This window comes from Telmatherina bonti, assembly GCF_933228915.1.
Source record: "Telmatherina bonti genome assembly, chromosome: 11".
Taxonomy (NCBI): domain Eukaryota; kingdom Metazoa; phylum Chordata; class Actinopteri; order Atheriniformes; family Telmatherinidae; genus Telmatherina; species Telmatherina bonti.
The window spans coordinates 26542000-26561229 of NC_136629.1; the positions used below are offsets into that span (position 1 = coordinate 26542000).

General features: G+C 40.2%; 1 protein-coding gene across 1 annotated transcript in view; it reads left to right on the forward strand.

Moving 5' to 3' along the window:
• Positions 1-1242: 1242 nt before the first annotated feature.
• tet1 (tet methylcytosine dioxygenase 1) overlaps positions 1243-19230 on the forward strand; it is a 31673-nt gene continuing 13685 nt past the window's right edge. Inside the window, exons 1-2 of the mRNA XM_079248653.1 lie at positions 1243-1500; positions 2131-4525. Coding sequence (XP_079104779.1) covers positions 2333-4525 — 2193 coding nt within the window. The 5' untranslated portion in view covers positions 1243-1500; positions 2131-2332. The remainder of the gene's footprint in view (positions 1501-2130; positions 4526-19230) is intronic.

Consider the following 19230-nt stretch of genomic DNA (forward strand, 5'->3'; position numbering starts at 1 on the left):
AGCATCTACCAGGAAATTTTAGAGCACTTCATGCTTCCTCCTGCTGACAAACTTTATGGAGATGCTGATTTTTTTTTTTGGACTTGGCACCTGCCTACACTGCCAAAGGTACCAAAAGCTGCTTCAATGACCATGGTGTTACTGTGCTTGATTGGCCAACAAACTCACCTGGTCTGAACCACATAGAAAATCTGTGGGGTATTGTCAAGAGGAAGATGAGACAACAGACCCAACTATGTAGATGACCTGAAGGCTGCTATCAAAGCAACCTGGGCTTCCATTACACCTGAGCAGTGCCACATGCTGATCAATCCATGCCATGCCACATTGATGCTCTAATTCATGCAAAAGGAGGTCCAACCAAGTATTGAGATCATGGAAATGAACATACTTTTCAGAAGCCTGACATTTCTGTTTAAAATGTCTTTTTTTAATATTCTAATTTTCTGAGACTGCCTTTTGGGTTTTCATTATCTATAAGCCACAATCATCAAAATTTCAAGAAATAAATGTTTAAAATGTTTCATTCTATGTGTAATAAATCTGTATCATATATAGGTTTCACATTCTGAAATGAGTGACAAAAATATTGAAAGCTTTTATAATATTCTAATTTTCTAAGATGTACCTGTATTTTCTCACTCCATTAAGCACACAGTAGGAAATCCTTGTCACTGTGTTGGAATCTGCATGTGTATTTATTTATTTATTTTTCATTAGCAAATTATTTGTGTCCACTCTTACTAACTAACTAACTAACTAACTAACTAACTAACTAACTAACTAACTTACTTACTCACTCACTTACTTGCATTTTACTATTCATATTTAAAGGAGCTGAATTTTTTGACGGTATCCATGAAGGCACATGGGCCATTCTGGGCCACAAAGGCAGGACCGATTTTTGGGGTCTCCTTTTTATTTATGTGTTCACTGATCAGTCTTTAAACATTTATTTAAAATGTTCTTCCTAAATACGCCGGTTTGACACGTATTTGCTAAAATTAGCAGACAATAAATCATTAAACAATTAGCCGACGCAAGTGGGTCTATTTAAGTGACCTGTTTGTTTTAGCACACTCCTGTGTCCACCTGCTAAAACACACACGGCAGGTCGGGCGCGCTGCAGCGGACTCCAGTCCAGGTTTTCACGCCCACTCTTCCCTCCAGAGCCGACGACGAGTTTTTGGCCAGCAGGGACCGTAGGTTGCGTCTGGTGGAGGGAGAGTGAGCGAGGCTGCCCTGAATGGATTGACATAAGAGGGATTTACATTTTAACGGGTGTCGCGCTCCGTAAAGACTACACGGCGCGCGCTGAAAACCAATAATTCTGCTCGATGTGTGTTCCTGTTATCGGTGCTCGTACCATGTCCATGTGTCATCGTCGTGAGAGGATTGAACTTACCAGCAGTCTATATTTGCCGAAGAGGGAAACCAATACAAGGTCTCGCTGAAGCGGAGTATTATTAGCAGTTCAGACAGTGCAACTGTCTCTCTGTGGTATGTAAACCATTTCAGCCGTAAACGTGGAAATAAAACCACACCAAACAACCTGGACTAAAGTGAGGTTTCCGGGCTCGCCGATGTTCGTGTTAATGAAGCGATTTAAATGACAGCGGTCAAGTGCAAAATAATAATAATAAACAGCGAGGTTGAGGGCGGTTTTTACACGGTAATAACCCCTCTCTTCCGCCAGTCAGGAAGACGAAAACAGGATTCGACCTCCGGCCAGAGCCTCTCCGAAACGTGCCTGCCCTTTAAACTGTTAAAGTCCCTCCGGAAGCCTGACTTTTTTAGGCTTTTGTTTTTGCTTTTATGCTGCTTTTTTTTAAAAATATATATATATCTGATTATTCTTCATATTTTACAGTGCAAGGGGGAATATGCCTTTCAGCCGTCTGCCCTTGCTCGTTCGAGTGAATATTTAATGAGGGGTAAAATGTTATTTGTAGGAGACAAAGTAGAGAAATACATTGAATAATCTATATCATTGTGTTATTAATATGTCATATCAAGTTACAAACCAAATTTCTGAATTTCTTCTGCATGGCACTGTAAAATGCATTTAAAATTGAGAGTACATTTTCATTATTATTATTTTTCACCATGTTTTTATTTTATTTTTTACAGGTCATGCTCTGCAGCTTCACTGTAACAACAGAATCAACATTTAAAATTTAAGTTTAAATCTGAAATTTAGATTTCAAGAGAGGAGAAACTTCTTTTTTTCTTTCTTTTTTCTTTCTTTTTTTAAATTCTCTTGAGTATTGGATAACAAATTACCAGGCTCCCATGCTGGCTCCCAGAGGTCCTCTCTTCCACACCCTCAGCCATGCCTGCTACTACCAAACCCACCAGGAGACAGACACCTGCTCAGCGGAAAAACATCCAGAAAGTGACCAGCACCAAGGGGCAGATCTGTAACAAATCCAGAGGAAGAGCCACTGAAACACTACAAAAACGACTCGCAGAATCCACTCGGTCATCAACCAGGGCTCAGGCAAAGTCAGGCCGAAGTCCCAGTGGAAGAGGAGCTAATGTGTTGGTGGGTCAGGATCCCTGGAGGTCTCCAAGCAGAGGTAGTCATGCCCAAAATGTAACAGTATCTGCAAGGCTTAGACGGTCAAGGAGTCTGCCTGAAAACTGTGGCAAGGTACAAGACCCCTTAGGGCAGAGGAAATCTCAGCGGGGCACACAAGTGTCTATTACTCCCCAACAGTCTCCAAAACCATGCAGAAGAGGAAAAAACAACAGGGGAAGCACTGGGAAGGGAACAGCATCCCAGCAACGAAACACGAAAAAGAAGCCTACAAGTATCAGCCTCGATGACTCAACACTTGACGAGGAAAATAAGAAACCCAACAATTGTGACAACAAAGAAACCCCTATCGGTGATCATAAAACTGATGATGACGTTTCTGAGAGTATTAAAGATGAGGATGTTGGAGGAAACAATGCTAAATCAGAAGAGGAAAACCCTCTTAATGCTAATTCAACAGCTCATAATGACTCACTGGCAGACAATGTGGAGGACGGCTGTGACAGTCCGATAACCCAAGACAAAAAGGCTGTCAGCCATAACAGTGAAGGTGACTTGGAGCGTATCACTGGCGTCCCAGTATGTGATGGCATTGATGGACAGCCAAAACTCTGTAGCAACAGAGGCAGAGATCAGTCTTCTGACACCTCAGAGTTAATGAGCAGTGGCTCATCAGGGGTGCAGGGCAGCCAGGAGAGAAATGACACTTCGTCTATCCTTGCAAATGAGCTTGATCATCTTGCAAGAGATGGTAAGCAAGATGATGTTTGTACTGTCAAGCAAGAGGAAGGTAACATGTTGGGGACGAAAGAGAAAAGGACAGATGAAAGAGTGTCAGCTGTCTCTGAGAGACAAGAGGAGATAAATCATGAGAGAAGAGGCAGTTTGGAAGCAGAGAGAGTGGTTGAAAGACAAAGCGAGAGCATAGAAGAAATGGAGGAGATTGTTGAGAGGCTGGGTAATTGTGAGAGTGAAAACAAAGGAAACCAAGAAAAGCAGAATGGTGTTTTCATCAGTCCTGCTGACTCTCAGACCATCTCTCCAGCCTGTCAAACACCAGACCCACCTCATTCTAACAAGGGACCAACGGCATCTTCAAAGTCACCGGCGCCTGCTTTAGTGGTCTCCCACATAGCTACCTCAAATCCCACCAAAGCCCTCTCCACCTCAGATTCATGTAAGCTAGAGGTTGTGAGCCAGGGTAATAAAAATACTCAATCTACCATTCATGGTGCTAAACCTCAATCCCCAGGGTGCTCAACTGTCTTCGAAACTGCTTCGAAGATGCAGACTGTCATAGTGAAAAGAAACATGCCAGTAATAATCCGCAGGGACTCCCTCAAACCTTGGGGCTTTGAGGAGTCCAGCCATGGAGAACCACAACAACTGCAAAGCTTACTGTTCCCGTTTTCAGAGGGAGAAAGACAAGCTTGCACAACAGCAGAGACCAAAGATAGGGGGTTAAATCAAGAGACATGTGGCCACAACAGCCAGAAAGACACGTCTTTGCGCTCCTTGTCATTGGTTACTCAGTCGAGCACAGGTGTCCCCGCTGCTGAGCCTGAGCCAAACCTCAGTGACGACAGTGTTCAGATAGTAATGCCAGAGCAGGACACAGTGCCAAAGATCTCTACTCCTTCCTTGGACAGTAGTTCCACTTTCTCCTGCAGCTCAGACAGCACTCGCTCCTCTTTTGACACTGAGTCTGAGGCAGGTTACAGAGAGCCCGGTCTTACCATTCTGCCTGGGTGCTGGGGGTCAGAGGGGGCCGGCTTGCTCTCCTCAACGACACCAAAACCACAAAGGAAGGAGAGGAAGAAGCGGATCAGGTGTGGGATGTGTGAGCCGTGCCTCAGGAAGACTAACTGTGGGCAGTGCAGCTGCTGCCTGAACCGCAGGACGGGCCATCAGATCTGTAAACTGAGGAAGTGCGTGGAACTGAAGAGGAGAAGACCAACATCTCCGCTCAGTCGCTCTTCTGCACAGGTGAGACATACACTACACTTCACTGTTGCAACTGAATCCTACCCAGCAGCACCTCATTTACGGAGTTTAGTGGTGAGTCTATCAGGTAATTCTGCAGGAGATGCGTGGATTTTATCTTTCACACAAACAGCTGATCTGAAACATCAGAGGTAGGAGCGGTTTTGTAGCGTCTGGGATTGTTTCTTTTGATCTCTGAGGTTTTCCAGCCACCCGCGAGTGACAGCGATGATCAAGCGTTGACTGAGCCAGACAGTTGAAACAGAAGGTTTCACTTTCACATCGTGAATTTACCCAGTTGGTTTCAGCAGATGGTGCACACTGAACTTTGCGGTGTTTTCCTGTTGAACGTCACCGATTGTGACCGAGCGAAAGGGGAAGAGCTAGCGTGTGTGTTTGCGTGTGCACGTTGTGTAGAGAACAGAGATCTGGTTGTAAGAGAGGAAGGCACTGTCACATGACTGACAGCAGTTCAGCACATGGTTGGAGTATGTCTGTTTTCTGTGTGTGTGTGTGTGTGGGGGTGGTTGTGACCCTCTACACATGCCTGTTTTCACTTCTGCAGTTTTATTTAGAATCATGTGTGCAAAGGATTTTTGAAATGACACTGAGCATGCCATCAAATATCAAACTAGTTACTGGTTGAATGGATTAAACAGAAGAAAACACAAATAATTTAATCCAAGGCTTTTCTGAATTTCTGGCCTAAATTATGCCCAGATATGACAGAGCTTTAAATACTTCTTTATTATTGCTTTAATTATTTCAATTCAATTCAATTCAACTTTTTTTATATAGCGTCAATCACGGCAATACCATCTCAAGACTCTTTACAGACAGAGAAAAAAAAAACATAATGAAAGCCAATTCATAATAGCCTATACAGGGAAACCAACAGATTGAGTTAGAGTATTTCAGTATTCATGTTTGCTGCCTGACCAAGCCAGTGGTTGAAGACTTTTAGAATTTAATATACTCTTTTAATGTAGTTCAGTCTGTGAAAGGCAACACAAACGAACAATGAAACACACGGCACATTGTTCTTTCTTATTAACTATAGTTAATTTTGAAATATGCAATTTAAAATTTCCTGACCACATGCCTGTATGGTTGATTTTTTATTTGTATTGAGATTTTTCTTCCTTGTCAGTGTGATCAAGCTTGTATGCCTGTACATTGCTTTTGCATGATTTACTGCTGCTACTGATGCACTGTCAGAAATCTTGTCCAGCAGTTAATTGTTGACAAGTCCCCAGAAAACATGACTGCGGACCACCTTCTTGCTCTGTTCCATATCACCTGCTTAAATATTCTCAACTCCCTAACCCCCTTCAAAGAGTGCTCCAAACCTAAAACCCAACCTTGGCTTAATAATGCTACCAATGGTGTCAGACAGACATGTGGGAAAAATTGGGAATTGTAAAAGGATGAAATTGCAGTTGTCTTTTCTATGTTGAGAGATTTGCTCTCAGCCTGTCAGAGAGCTGTTAAGACAGCTAAATTAGACCCCATGGATATCTTGTGTTTTATTCAATGTTATAAATGCGATAATCAACCCACCTGTTTCTTCTTGACCTCCAGGATCTCTATTAATCTGTGAGAACTTCCTTCGGTTTCTTTATTGCTAATATTGCTGGTATCAGATCACAAATGAGACTTTCTGCTGTGATCCTTCTTTTCTCTCTAGGTGCTCATCTGTTTTCAATCACTTTGAGCCATTCTCCCTCTCCTTTCTATCTGAAGCAGTCTATCACCTGAAGTCTTAAGGGTGTGGCTAATACACTGTTCCCTCTCGTCTGCTGAAAGACGTTTTTGATGTTGCTGGTCCAAGTGTCCTGGCTATAATTAATTTCTTTCCTTTGTCTGGAACTGTCCCTATTAATTTCCCTTTCTTTCAGAACTGTTAAAGAAAGTTTCTCTTACCCAGCTCCAAAAGTATCTAACTGATGACTATCTGAGGCTTTTCAGTTTGGTTTTAAAGCATTTACCTATTTATACCTTCGAAGATTTTAATAATCTTTAATTGATAACAGACTCTGATGACTCATCTATTTTAGATATTTTAGATGTCAGTGCCGTCTCTGATGCTGTTAGCCATAGTATCTTCATTTTCAGGTTGGAATTAAAGTGATCCTAGGTAGTTCAAATACTTATTTACTGAAAACAAGCAGAGGTGTATCATCCAATATAATTGTTTATTTAGATAAAACGTTAAAAAACAAACAAAACAAGACTTAAATTGTAAAAGATGCACCCAACCTGGTGCTATCTGGGTAATCTGAAAGAGAGACACAAGGGGAAACGCTTAAAAAGATGTAAACGGATGGGACCACTCGTGGGCAGCCAGCCTTACTGAAAAGCAAACCACAACATCGCCACGTGCTCCACACAGAGGCAGGCACACACAAACCCCACATTAGCTACGCTTACATGGACTCAAATATTCCAATTGCAATCAGTTTGAAAGCTCTGTTGGAATTAAAATAATCCATGTATAAAATGAAAAATGTCAAACCGAAAGGATTTTCATTCTGTTTCAGAGGGGTAAAATATTCCTCTTCCCAAACTGATCGTGGTTAGGTTTAGGGTCATGTAAACGCTGAATCAGAAAGTTGGCACTTACAGTGCGTGCTCTGACTAGAGATTAAAGCGCAATTAGTGGCGTTTCCTTACTTGGGAAAATGTTACTAACAAACAAAAATCACTCGACAGTGGCAAAAATTTTGTTTTTAATTCAAACTCTGTCTCCTCTTCGTTGTTTTCAGTAGGAGCGAATGAGTATCAAGCTGCTGCTTAAAAGAACTGCAAAAACCATAGCTGAGATGATCAGTGTGTAGACCTCTCCATCTTTGACAAATGCTGTGATGCAAACATCTTTCTGCACATGTCAGACAGGACCATTCTGCTTGAATGTTAGTGTATGTACACACCAGATCGGAATGGATGAGTTCTCCTGTAAACAGCTGCCCTGAAATCTTAAATCGGGATGGTTTCAGACCGAATGTGGTAAACGTCTCCATGTAAATGTGGATATTGATGACAAATGACAGAAAGTAAATTAAAAACAAGGAGGGCTGGATCCTCAGCAGTGGTCCCCGTTTAGTCAAAGTTAAATAATTAAAAACTTCCCAGAGGCTGTACCTTACTGAATACTAAAAAGTTGAGGGGAAAGTCAGAACCTAGTAAAACCAACTAAAAACTATGTAATAGATGTCATTAAAAAATGCCAAAAAGAAAACAGTAACAGGCTGACCAGTTTCTGCTTAAAGTCTCATTCCCTCGCAGTCATCTCCCCTTTGAGACTCAATATGCTTGAAGCCAAAGTCAACCAGACTGTCCTGAGAGTTTGCAGTGCTGGCTGTAAATAAAGGTGGGGCCATGATTAGACTACCAAGCCAGGTGAAGACAATCTCCCAGTTAAAAAGTATCAGACAGACCCACGGAACCAACCTGACTTTACTATGAAAGGAACAGTTTTTTTTTCTGTTTTCTTCAGCTCTCTTCACTTGTGGGGTCCCCCAGGAGTCTATCCTTGGTCCACTCGTCTTTTTGTTGTATAAGCTTATTCTTGGCTCCATTCTTAAGTCTCTTTACACTGCAACCTGGATGACTCTCAGATTATGTTCCCTGAAAGTATCGCTTCAGCTCTTCTTGAGCTTTTATTGGGTTTCCTAAATGCAGTCAAATCTTGGACGGCATAACATTTCTTGATGACAAACGAAGATAAAACTGATTGTGTTATTTTAGCTTCCTAACCTCTGCCCCAAACAGAGCATCCACCTTGGACACCAAGAAGCAGACCAACCAGACAAAAGAACATAAATTAAAACTTGTAAGTGATTTCTCACCATATGTTTTGTTATTTGATAAATCCTGCCATCAGACCCAGCTATATTTACCTAAGACTCCTTTCAAAAGTCAAACTCTTCCTCTGTTCTCTGACTCTGAAAATATGATTAACGTTTTTTAGTCTTCAAGACTACACTAATGTAATAGTGTCTGACATTTAGGCACCGTTTTGTGTTATTTTCTTGTTTTTACATTATGCAGTATTTTTCTTAATGCTTTATGCTAATGTCTTTCTGGCTTAGCATGACAACAACTAAATATAAAAGACATTCAGGCTCAAATAGATGCTTAGTGTCCAACAATATAACAGTCCCTAACACGTTAGCACTACAGACACTAAATTATTCAATGAAACCACAAAAATGGGTTTAATTGTGCAAGAAAGACATGTCATTAACACTGTAACTACATTAAACAACAATGGACAAAAACCATGTGTGCCTTTTGGCCTACATGCAGAATGAGATTACATGACACGCGTGTGCTTCCTCTGTCTGTTGGATTTGACTCTAACTTGACCTGTGATTCTACAGGTCATGCTCTTAACTAAATTCAGGTCATGCAGCCTATTAGACTTAATACTAAATGACAACTTGAAAGCACATTTTTACAAAAATAATTTACAGCAGAAGATCTCACACAACATGCTTACATTTTATAAAATTGGAAAAAAGAATTTCAGACAAATGAGTGAAAATGAACATCTGATTTTAAACATCTGCTAGACAGTTACACTCATGTTGCTGAAGATGTCTTTTTAAGGCTTTGCCTGTATGCTTGTATGTTGAAAGTTGCAGTAATCCTTTAATGTCTTTCTGGTGATTTGCATGATGGAAGAGGATTCATCCACAGCAACTGTTTAACACACACAAGAGCACCTAAGTCTGATGAAGTCTTGTTGAGCGTATACAGACAACCACATTTTCCAGGCATTTTGGTCCTTCTTTTAGAGCTTTGTTGTCGTAAAGGTTAGTCAGACTTGCATATTAATACATATTGTAAAATATATCATATAATAATTTTAGTTAATATGATCAAATAACTCACTATTCATAGCTTTATACTGAGGGATAAAAAGACAAGCACAAGCTAGCTACTTGAGAAAATCCAGAATTAAAGAAACTACTGGTATTTGGTTTTTTACACATAATTTAAAACCAAAGCAGAGATTAAACCTCATTTTTACGCTATTGTTTGCCAGAATTCACAAAGTAACATTATACCAGAGAGATGTATAGTCATCAGTTTGCTTGAAAGTGTTTCTTTTTGTCTTGTAAAGCATTTCTATATAATTTAATTTCATGGAACTTGCTAAATGTATATTATTAAAAGAATGTTTTTCTAAACAGTGTGATACATTTAATTCCATACCAATTTAAGGGAAGAAGGATAAATTACTTAAATTTAAAGTTCAGTATTCTGCATTTAATATGGATAAACAGTTACATGACCCCATCTATGGTTTAGTATTGTCAGTGCAGATCATTGAGACAGGAAAAGGTATGAGTATTTAGTAGTGAGCCTTTCTAGTCATGGCTTTGACTGCAAAACGTGTGTTGATTATGTAACACCTACAGGGTTTTAAGCAGTTTTATGTGCTATAGGGGATGAAGAGAAAATGATCAGACTGTGATGCAATTTGCAAGCAGTTTTTTTTGTACTACTTTAAATTGTGGGTCAGTCTGCATGTGTGTGGTTCTGACTCAGTGACACACTAATCTGGTTGTGTTTTTTTAAATATTGTAAAGCGTATCCTTGCATGCATCCTGCTGTTAAAGGACATCACTCAGAGTGACACAGAACTGCTGATTCTCTCATTCAAGCAGCACAGCCGGTTGTTGTTTTGCCCTGAGTGACATCACACTAGCCTGCACTAACATAGAGCAATGTCTGTGTTTGTGGCTTGAAAACAGGTTTTTGTTTGATTCTATGCATCTGCAGGGGTGGATCCTGCTTTAAGTGCTTAAAGCTAGCTGAAATTCAAGAAATTTAAATTTTATTTTCCTCTTACAAGACAGACAGAATAAGGCTATCCCAGGATATGTATTATAACTCACAGTTTGTGTATGTGGGTGTACTTAAGGTGTAATTTTAGTATGAGTAATGCGTTACTGTGCTTGCTGGCCAGTCTTGCTGATCAAGCTCACACACCCATCCGATGAATGCTTTAAACTCCTCAAGACTGAAAAAAAAGGTGCAGCGGCCAAAGAGGAGTTCATGTAGGCACATGTGTATTCTGTTTCTGGTTTTACCATAGTGTGTTTGCACTTTGCTTTTACCCAGCCATAAAATATTTAATACACACAAAACATTCTTGCAGAAGAACATGAAAAATACAATTTAGTCCATAGACTATGGAGTGTAGACGGTTTACTAAATAAAAGCCAGAAATACTGAAAAGAGTGGAACTATTCCGTTTTTGTTTCACCTCATGGGCACCATGGCCTCAGTCTCTGGTGGGCAGTGAGATTTGGTCCTAAACACAGACACACCCACACTTATTCACTAAAGTCATACAGTTCACAGAGTTCCAGAGCTCCTGTATCTGTGTTTGACTGAAACAGTCCTGACATGTTTAGAGTTGTAGGCTACTTAAGCTGACTCAATTTTTACAGCTTGACACTGAGTGTCAGCACTCCAGTGATGTTATTTGCAACATCCACACCTTAGCAAATCGTACAAATAATGCATTACAACACTGCTATTATCAGTAATAAAAGGATGTGAAAAAGGTATGTGCTTGTGTCCTACTTTATCTTAAAATGCAAAGAAATAAATGTTTGTAAACAAGATGTTTGGATTTCATAAGGTTCCAGAAAAGAGAATTAGATCGAATTATTTTATCTTAAATTCCAACAATGTTAACCAGAGGAGGAACATTTACATTAAACTGTTGTTAAAAAAAAAGTTAATTTTATCTGTGTGCACTTGTGTGCCAGTCTGCTATATTTTTGCAAGACCGTGCACCAGAGATGAGACTAAATCTGAGTAAGTTTTCTTAACTTATCAGTTGATAGATTTTGTTGCAGCTATAGACAACCCTTTTTATTTTACAAACAGTGGCATGCATGCCTCATGTCAGCTTGCAAACTCATTTATCTCCTGCAGCTCTCCCACTCCTTTTTCTGCTGCATTGCATTAGCTGGAGGAGTAGCCCAGCTGAGATACCAGGTGTATCTAGAAAGCATGGTTGTCTGTGCCTCGGACAGGGCTTTAATAGCAAAAACAGGATTTATGTTTTTAAAGCGGTGTGTGTGTGTTACTTATAAGAAGGGGGTTACAGAGTGAATTTTTGTAACGGCTTGTAGTTTGGACTTTCATGCATCTCCGTCCTCATTGTTCTCAAATGGAACAGACTTAATTTAAAATGAGAGTGATTGTCTCAGTAGATGCTTCAGTAGCATCTGAAGCCTCTCCCCCCTCTTTCAAAAGACAGCAGTGGAGGTCTTCAGCACTGACAGTCACTATGGCAACCTCTGTGTCTGTGTGCTGACCTTTGACCTGCCGTGGCTGTCTGATGCAGTAGGCTCTTGGCCCTAATAAGGATTAGTGAAGATAACTGGTAGGTGTACCACTGTGGGTTTAAGGCACTGAACTCACTAACCTACATCCAGGTAATTAGGTTAAACTACACAGGCTGCCCGGCTGATAGTGGGTCAGTAAGCTAGGGTTGTGTACTAAGGATGAACGGTATAAAAAAGAATGTGGCATTTTTTATGTTCATATTTCCTTCAAGTGAGCGTAATGCATTTGATTATGGTGCTAATAGCATGCATCTTTTTAAGACACTGGGATGTAAATAATAGAAATCACATTAATAAATATGTTCTTGATGCATTATTGTGCTTTTCTGGAAACACATAAACGTAACGTAATTTAAAATATTTGAAAGTGGTAAAATTGTTTTAACATTTGTCAAACTGCATCAAGATTTTAAATGTTTTCTGTAGTTTTATTGACTGATAAAACTATATGGTGGAGAATTACAATCAATATCATTCTAAATTAAAAACATCAACACATGTTGCCACATTTTTTTAAGTCAGCAAATGTGATGCACATGGTGCTATCCAAAAAGTTCCTCTTTATTTGTTGTTTAATCCTAACAAAACAATAATCTCAGAAAATAATCCCCCCCCCCCCCCCCCCCCCCCCCCCCCCCACACACACACACACACACACCTCAGATCAATTAGTCTAAGCATAACGAAATCCTGATTCCTGTAAACAGCGGATCAAAGCTATTTGTCAGCTCCTGTCTTTACTCATATCTTTTGTTCAAACTAACACACAATGTGATCCAAACTAAACTTGACTAAATTTATGCACCTGAAGCTATTTCTGTGTTGGTCTTCACACCTTCTGTATGCACCAATCAGAGAAGCACAGTTTTCTGTAGCTTCTAGTACAGAACTTGGCTAACTTACTTGTAGCATCCCTGTAGTCAGCTACAGTAATCAACTGTAGATGTTCGTGGTTATAGGTTTATCTAATCATCAGCTTTGGATGATGGCAGTGTTTATCTAAATGTGCTTTACTGGTAAACGTGACCCATTACCATCCTTGCTATCTCTGAGGTTCGTCGAGTATAGTGTAACACTGGTGCATTTTAACTAAAAGTACGCAGAGCTTTAACACATTTTATTTTGAAGGAGCTAAAAATAATTTCAGCTGCAGAAGAGTGTAGTTTTCTGCTTACAGCTATGGTTTGGAAGTACTCGCACTTTGCTCTCAACACATCTTGTGGGCAGGACATTGTTGTCTTGTGCTGTCCGACACTGTTGTTTGACTGGTCATACATTTTAAGTGGGAAATGTTATTGCAGAAAACTGGGAAGCAAAAAGTTTTAATTTCTATGAAACAAGATTGGGTAAAATCGTTTAGAGGAAGATCTGGCTGGGGTGAGGAGGACAAATGGAAATCTGGATATGTAAGACTTATAAAGATGTGGACAAAGTTTCTCACAAAGTGTGCAATGTCCTGGCCAGAACAAACTTTGTGCTTGTTCCTGCCACCTTAGGAAAACAAACTTCTCTGTTCTTGTGGAGTGTTTACAAGCCTTAACATGCTTTCCTGAGGAATCGGCAACATCAGAGCTGCTGACACAGATGCTTAAACCACAAAGTCCATTTCAGCTGCACTAACACAAAAAATGTTAATGTATACAAACTTATATAGGCCATGCATAGTTCTATGTGTCCCACATCACACTACTGTGAAACAACTGGAGATTTAACGCAATGCTGGAGTCTCTGTCTTTGTGAGGCTCATTTGACCACAACAGCTTCTTCTCAGCTCATGAAGTTGACCCAAATGTCTGTCTTAGAATATTTTATTTACAAAAAACATCTTTCCACACAAAATCATTGGAATAACAGATACTTTAGTGAATATTAAACCAGAGGTGAGTGAGTCAGAAAGGCAGAAATAATGCTACGATTACTCATCCAGCCAGAAAAGTTCAGTCCTCAGAACCCCACCCAAAAGATTCTGGGTTATAGTTCCTATCAGGGCCATTTTTGGGAGTAAGAATTCTCCCAAAGAACAATATTTAGTCCGTGAATCCTATAGTCGAAGTGGAAGTGGCAGAGGAAAGGTTGTTTTTTCAAGACTCTGGCTCAAGCATGCCCCAGGTTCTATCTGAAGTGGGTTTCTTGTTTCTGAGCATAAAACAAAATTAAAGAAAGAATGCATGTAGTTTTAAGTGAAGACTAACCAACTTGATCTTGAATTTGAACTTATTGAAATCTTTCTCTAATCCATGGTAGTTTGGCATGTCACTCTGTTCTGTGTGAGTCATTGATAGAAAGTTCCCCTCTCAAAAAAATGAGTGCGGTGTCCTTCTCATAGTATTCACGTGGGCAATCTGGCAATGAGCTTAAGGACAGATGCACATCCACACTGTCTTTTTCTTCCTTATTATTTATCCTTTCATTACATAAATGTGTGGGACAGAAGCCGGTAGCTTCGTGAAATGTCAGACAGTGCCAACAATTTTAACAGAGCCAACTCATTATGACAAAGCAGGGGCAGTTGTGCTTTAGCCTACTCTCAGACTTCCACTCTTCGACTTAGACACATTTTACTCCACAAGCTTCTCTGTGATTAGGGCTGCTGTGTATTTTCTGTCAACCTAGTCCAAGTCAATTAAATTTAAAACAACCCTGCGAGGTAGTTATCTGTTATAGCAGCAGGGCTTGGGGATTGGCTCAGAAAAGGGCTCTTTATACGAGAGGAAATGTCTGTTTTATTTAATTTGTGGCGTAGTTATTTGGCCAGAGTCCACTCTCCACATCAGAGCAGATGTATGGTCCAGGCTTTGCCAGGTCAAAGGCTTGTATACAACCAGAGACCATCAATTATTGACCAGGACCTTCACTCAAATTCTGCTTGCTTTAATGCATGCTCAGCTGTCTTGTATTTGGAATGCCAAGTTGTACACATGCCAGCTGGTACGTTTTTTTTTTGTTGTTGTTGTTGTTTTTACCAAACTTATAATGTAACACTACAACTATTAAACTTTGTTATTACCAATGCTTCACTGCTGAGCCTCTTAGGTTTCCCTGCATCTGTGAGTTTGTGGCGTGTTCTGACTGTTGTGAGGCTTTAAGTCCCTGGATAAGCTTTGAAGTCGTGCCACTTGGTTTCTCTGGGTGAAAAGAAATCCTGACTTTGCCCCCCTAAAAGAAATGCCACTCAAATCCTGCCAAGGGCACACAATGGCCTCCTTCTAGAGTAAAAACCCAGAGCTTATTCATGCATCAACCAAACCTTGCCTGATTTAAAATATTGCTTGTACACCTTAAAAATATAAAAATATAACTTCCTGCTCCCTCCTGGTGTTGTTTTTGAAGGATGCCATCCATTAAGTTTTAAAACTATTTCAGGGACTTTGGCTTTGTCCATTTTCCATTTACTCATTAATAATTCTTTCCAGTTTTGTCTTTTACTGCACATCATATGCAGTCACTCTTTCATGCACCATTGCAGTTGCTTGTATCTTTCTGCAAACATGAGTGCATTTGTGTGCTTGTATTTCTACCAGTGTGTACATGCACACACATATGGTCATATGGCTGACATGCCTACTCAGCAAGTTGTAATAGCGCAAACTTAAGTAAGCCTTTTCCTGTCTCATTGTGAGAGGACCTGAGGCCCCCATCCTGCTCTGCCTGCGTAGTGTTTGTGTGTATAATTGGATCACTGTGTGTGCATGTGTACCAGTGTTTACATAAACTGAGGGACCCACTCACCTTTCCACATTCACCCTTGGCAAGGTGAAACTCTTGGAGAACAACTCCACAATACAACACCGGACAACTAAGAGTTTAGACATGTGTTTTTACTAATGTTAGTCTTATGTCTGTGGACTTAGACAAAACCATGAAAAAACAAAGCAGGTGGAAGAATAACCTTCCCTTTACAAATATGTATCTTAGTAAATCCAGATTCACTTCAGAAGGGCTGGATTGAAAAATCTTTTTCAGAATCAAATTTTGCACAATGAATTTAAGCACATTTGAAATTTGAAATTTTATTCTGTCAGATTTTTCATCCTAATCTGGACACCCTGGCCAATAAAACTCAGTCGTCTGAAGTGCTGTTGGGGATGCATAATGTTTTAGCTGAGATGTTTTAGCAGAGGACTACATAAAACAACAGGGATAATAAAACAACTAAAGTAATGACGGTGATGTTTCATATAAAAATCTCTTTTAACTTCTGATGCGATTTGATCTTCTTGCATTCAACACAAAGCATTTATTAATGCGGTCAAATATATAATTTAATCCCTCTTTCTTTGGATGAGCCATAGGAAAAAAAAAGATGTTCTGACCTGCTGTCCCTTCAGAAAGACTGGTTGTTGTTGGCCCCTAAATTGAGCCCTTGTGGGTTCAGGGTGTGGTGTTGAATTGTGCAGATTTCATTCCAAGGGCAGGATTGTATTTTGTTACATAAGAAAATCTGGATGTGAAGTGGAACTGTGGGTGAGAGTCTGTTGTGTCCTTAAAATAGCCTCACTTATGGGTAATAAACTATCCAGACAGGAAGTGTGAAAGCTACAAGCGTGCATTTCTGTATGTGTGTGCATGACTGTGTTTGTCGAAGAAATGGAAATGTTGTGGAGAAGTGGGCAGAAAGTCACTATGTAGGCTTGTAGCCTCAGGCCTGAGTCTGCAGATGCTCTTTTCCAAAAGAGAGGACTGTGATATATAAGGACCCTCTGGGGTCTTCTTCATGTGAGCCAAACTGCTGCACCCTCTCAGGTAACACAGACTTTAGTTTCAAGATTTTCTGTGAAGAAAATTGGCGTTTACAATGTGGCTGTTTGTATAAAGATTACTTCTAAGTCTCAGAATGTTTCTGTGTGTTGGTCTTTGACCTTTAACCTGCACAGAGTGTTTGACCGTGTGTGATTGTGTGAGAGTTTGTGCATGCTTCGACAGGATGAGCAGTATGGGGGTAGGTCCAAGCACAGTGTCAGGTTTTCCCATTTTCCCATGGTTGTTAGCAGCAATTTCTGCACTCCCAACACCCCCAACACACACACGCTTAAATCCATCTCTCTTACTAGTTGCCTTTTCAGAGTCCGACTCACTGAACGCAATAGATAGAAAGTCATACAAGTGGGAAAGAAAGAAGAAAATCCTTCAAACTACTGGCCTTCATCAAAGATCTGAAGCTTTTCCATTTAAATGAAAGACAAGTTTACATTAGCCTCTACAGTAATGGTTGTAATGACAACCCTTGGCAGCAGGCCTGTTTGGCACAGATCCATTACTGGGCTGCTCTCCAATGGGTCAGGCTCCACATGTGTCAGAGACACTTTACGATTGTGGCACACAACGACTTTCTTTACTTCGCTTACCGCTCTTGTGTACTGTTAGCTTAGGGTGATTAATGTCCAGACTCCTTGTTCCTAACGAGAGCTGGGCTGCTTGTTAAAGAGGAGAAACATATGGGACACTTAAAAAGCTGAAAATTAAGGGTGCGGTGGAATATTATTAGTCGTGGAGCATTTTTGGACAATGGAATGGAGTGGCTGCTGGAGGAGGACTTGTCCCAAGGCTGAAATGCGCTTTACAGATCTTGCTCTGTATAAATCATGCTGTACCTGATTGGGTTTTACTATTTATTCCATACTTTTATCACCAACCTTACACGAAGGGTAGCAGCAACACATGCTGATGGATAGTAACATGGTAACTGTTGGCGGGTGTGTGTCATACGCCAGTTTGTGTTACAGTTTGGGTTGGTGTAACCTGTTTAAAATGCTGAACCTGTCAGACAACCTGTCATTTTTCCATTTGGAGCAGAGCTCAGTTGTTACTTTCACAGTGATTAACACCCAAGAAGGCTGGTTTTTATTTGGGATATTTCTGCTTGGGACATGGATATTTCTTATTCATAACAAGCCAGGTAAGAATATCCTTCCTTTGTAACAGCAAGAAGTTTTTTATAAGAAATTCTGCTAAAGAGTCTGAAATCATTAAAAACATGTGTAAGTTTTATGCTTTTCATGGTAAAGCCTAAATATGCTGCATTGTAAGTTATGAAGTAATATATTCAGAGGAATGAGACGGTCGGTGCATTGACTTTTATATGTGTGTTGCATTGGATGTCAGTGGCTGACTGAATTCGTAGCTGGGAGTATGTTGTAGTAATGCAGACAGGATTTTCCTGTTACTGCCAGATGGAGAGAACTGATCTTGCAAAGGTGAAGTTTGCTCCAACATACCAGACATCATCTACATGCTACGTAAATGATCAACTTAAACTGATATAGGTCATGGCATCTCAACAGTCTGCAATAAAAATGAGCCAGTTACTCTAAGCAGACACCACTTTAAATAAATGCTTACAGACATTCTTTGTCTGGTATTACTTCAAGGATTTGGGTTTGAAAACGATTGCCGTGAAGCCACATATGCATGGAGCCAAAGTGTGCAGGAGTTTGACTGTGATAAGTTATAAGCCTCTAACTGATGAACTGACACAAAAACTGTGCTCTCATGAATGCATCATGTTCGAAAATAGGACCATAGTGTTTAAAACTATGTACTTTGACGGTAATATTTTGTGAAAATTATGTAAATGAACAGTTTTTGCTGTTCATCTCCCATCCTAACCAAACCGTGACACATGATGATTCATCATTAACATTTATATATTAATTATCTATCAGCCGTATCAACCTTGCTGGACGCTACACCATTACAGTTTTTATTGCTGAGCTTGCACATTCTCTTCCTACATAATCAGTGTTAACGACTGCTTCTGACTGCGCTTCATGTTTCCTTGTCCTGGTGTGACCTCAGCCTCTTGGCCACATGGTTGCCTTTAAAAAAGGAGAAAGCTTCACCCTCATTTAACAGTTTTCGGTCTTTGCTTAATGCTTTATGTCTTCCTGTTTTTTCTCTAAACACTGCTTTTCCTGAGGGAATCGTTCAAGGAGAGAAGGAGACTTTAGGGCTGGATGAGAGAGAATTGAAGGAAAAGTTTACAGAGACAGTTAGAGAAAATGCTGTGTGGATCTTTCCATACAGCATTAGCAGTGCAAGATCACATGGGAGACATGCTGCCGATGGTTATGCTGTGGCGCTGTCACTGTGCACAATCGTTTGAAAGGCATACCATGATAACATTTGCTTCGTGCTGTTGTGGGATAGGCAGTATTACTTCCTTATCTCAGATCACATGCCTTAAAACTCAGTGGGAGTAGTTGCAGAAGGAGGGAGATAATCGCACAAACACGTTGTGCCTGCATAATTGTCATGTAGCTTCTGTTTAAGAGACTAAATATCTTATATATATGCTTTTTAACAGTATTTGCATCCTATACCAGCTCTTGTCTGCAG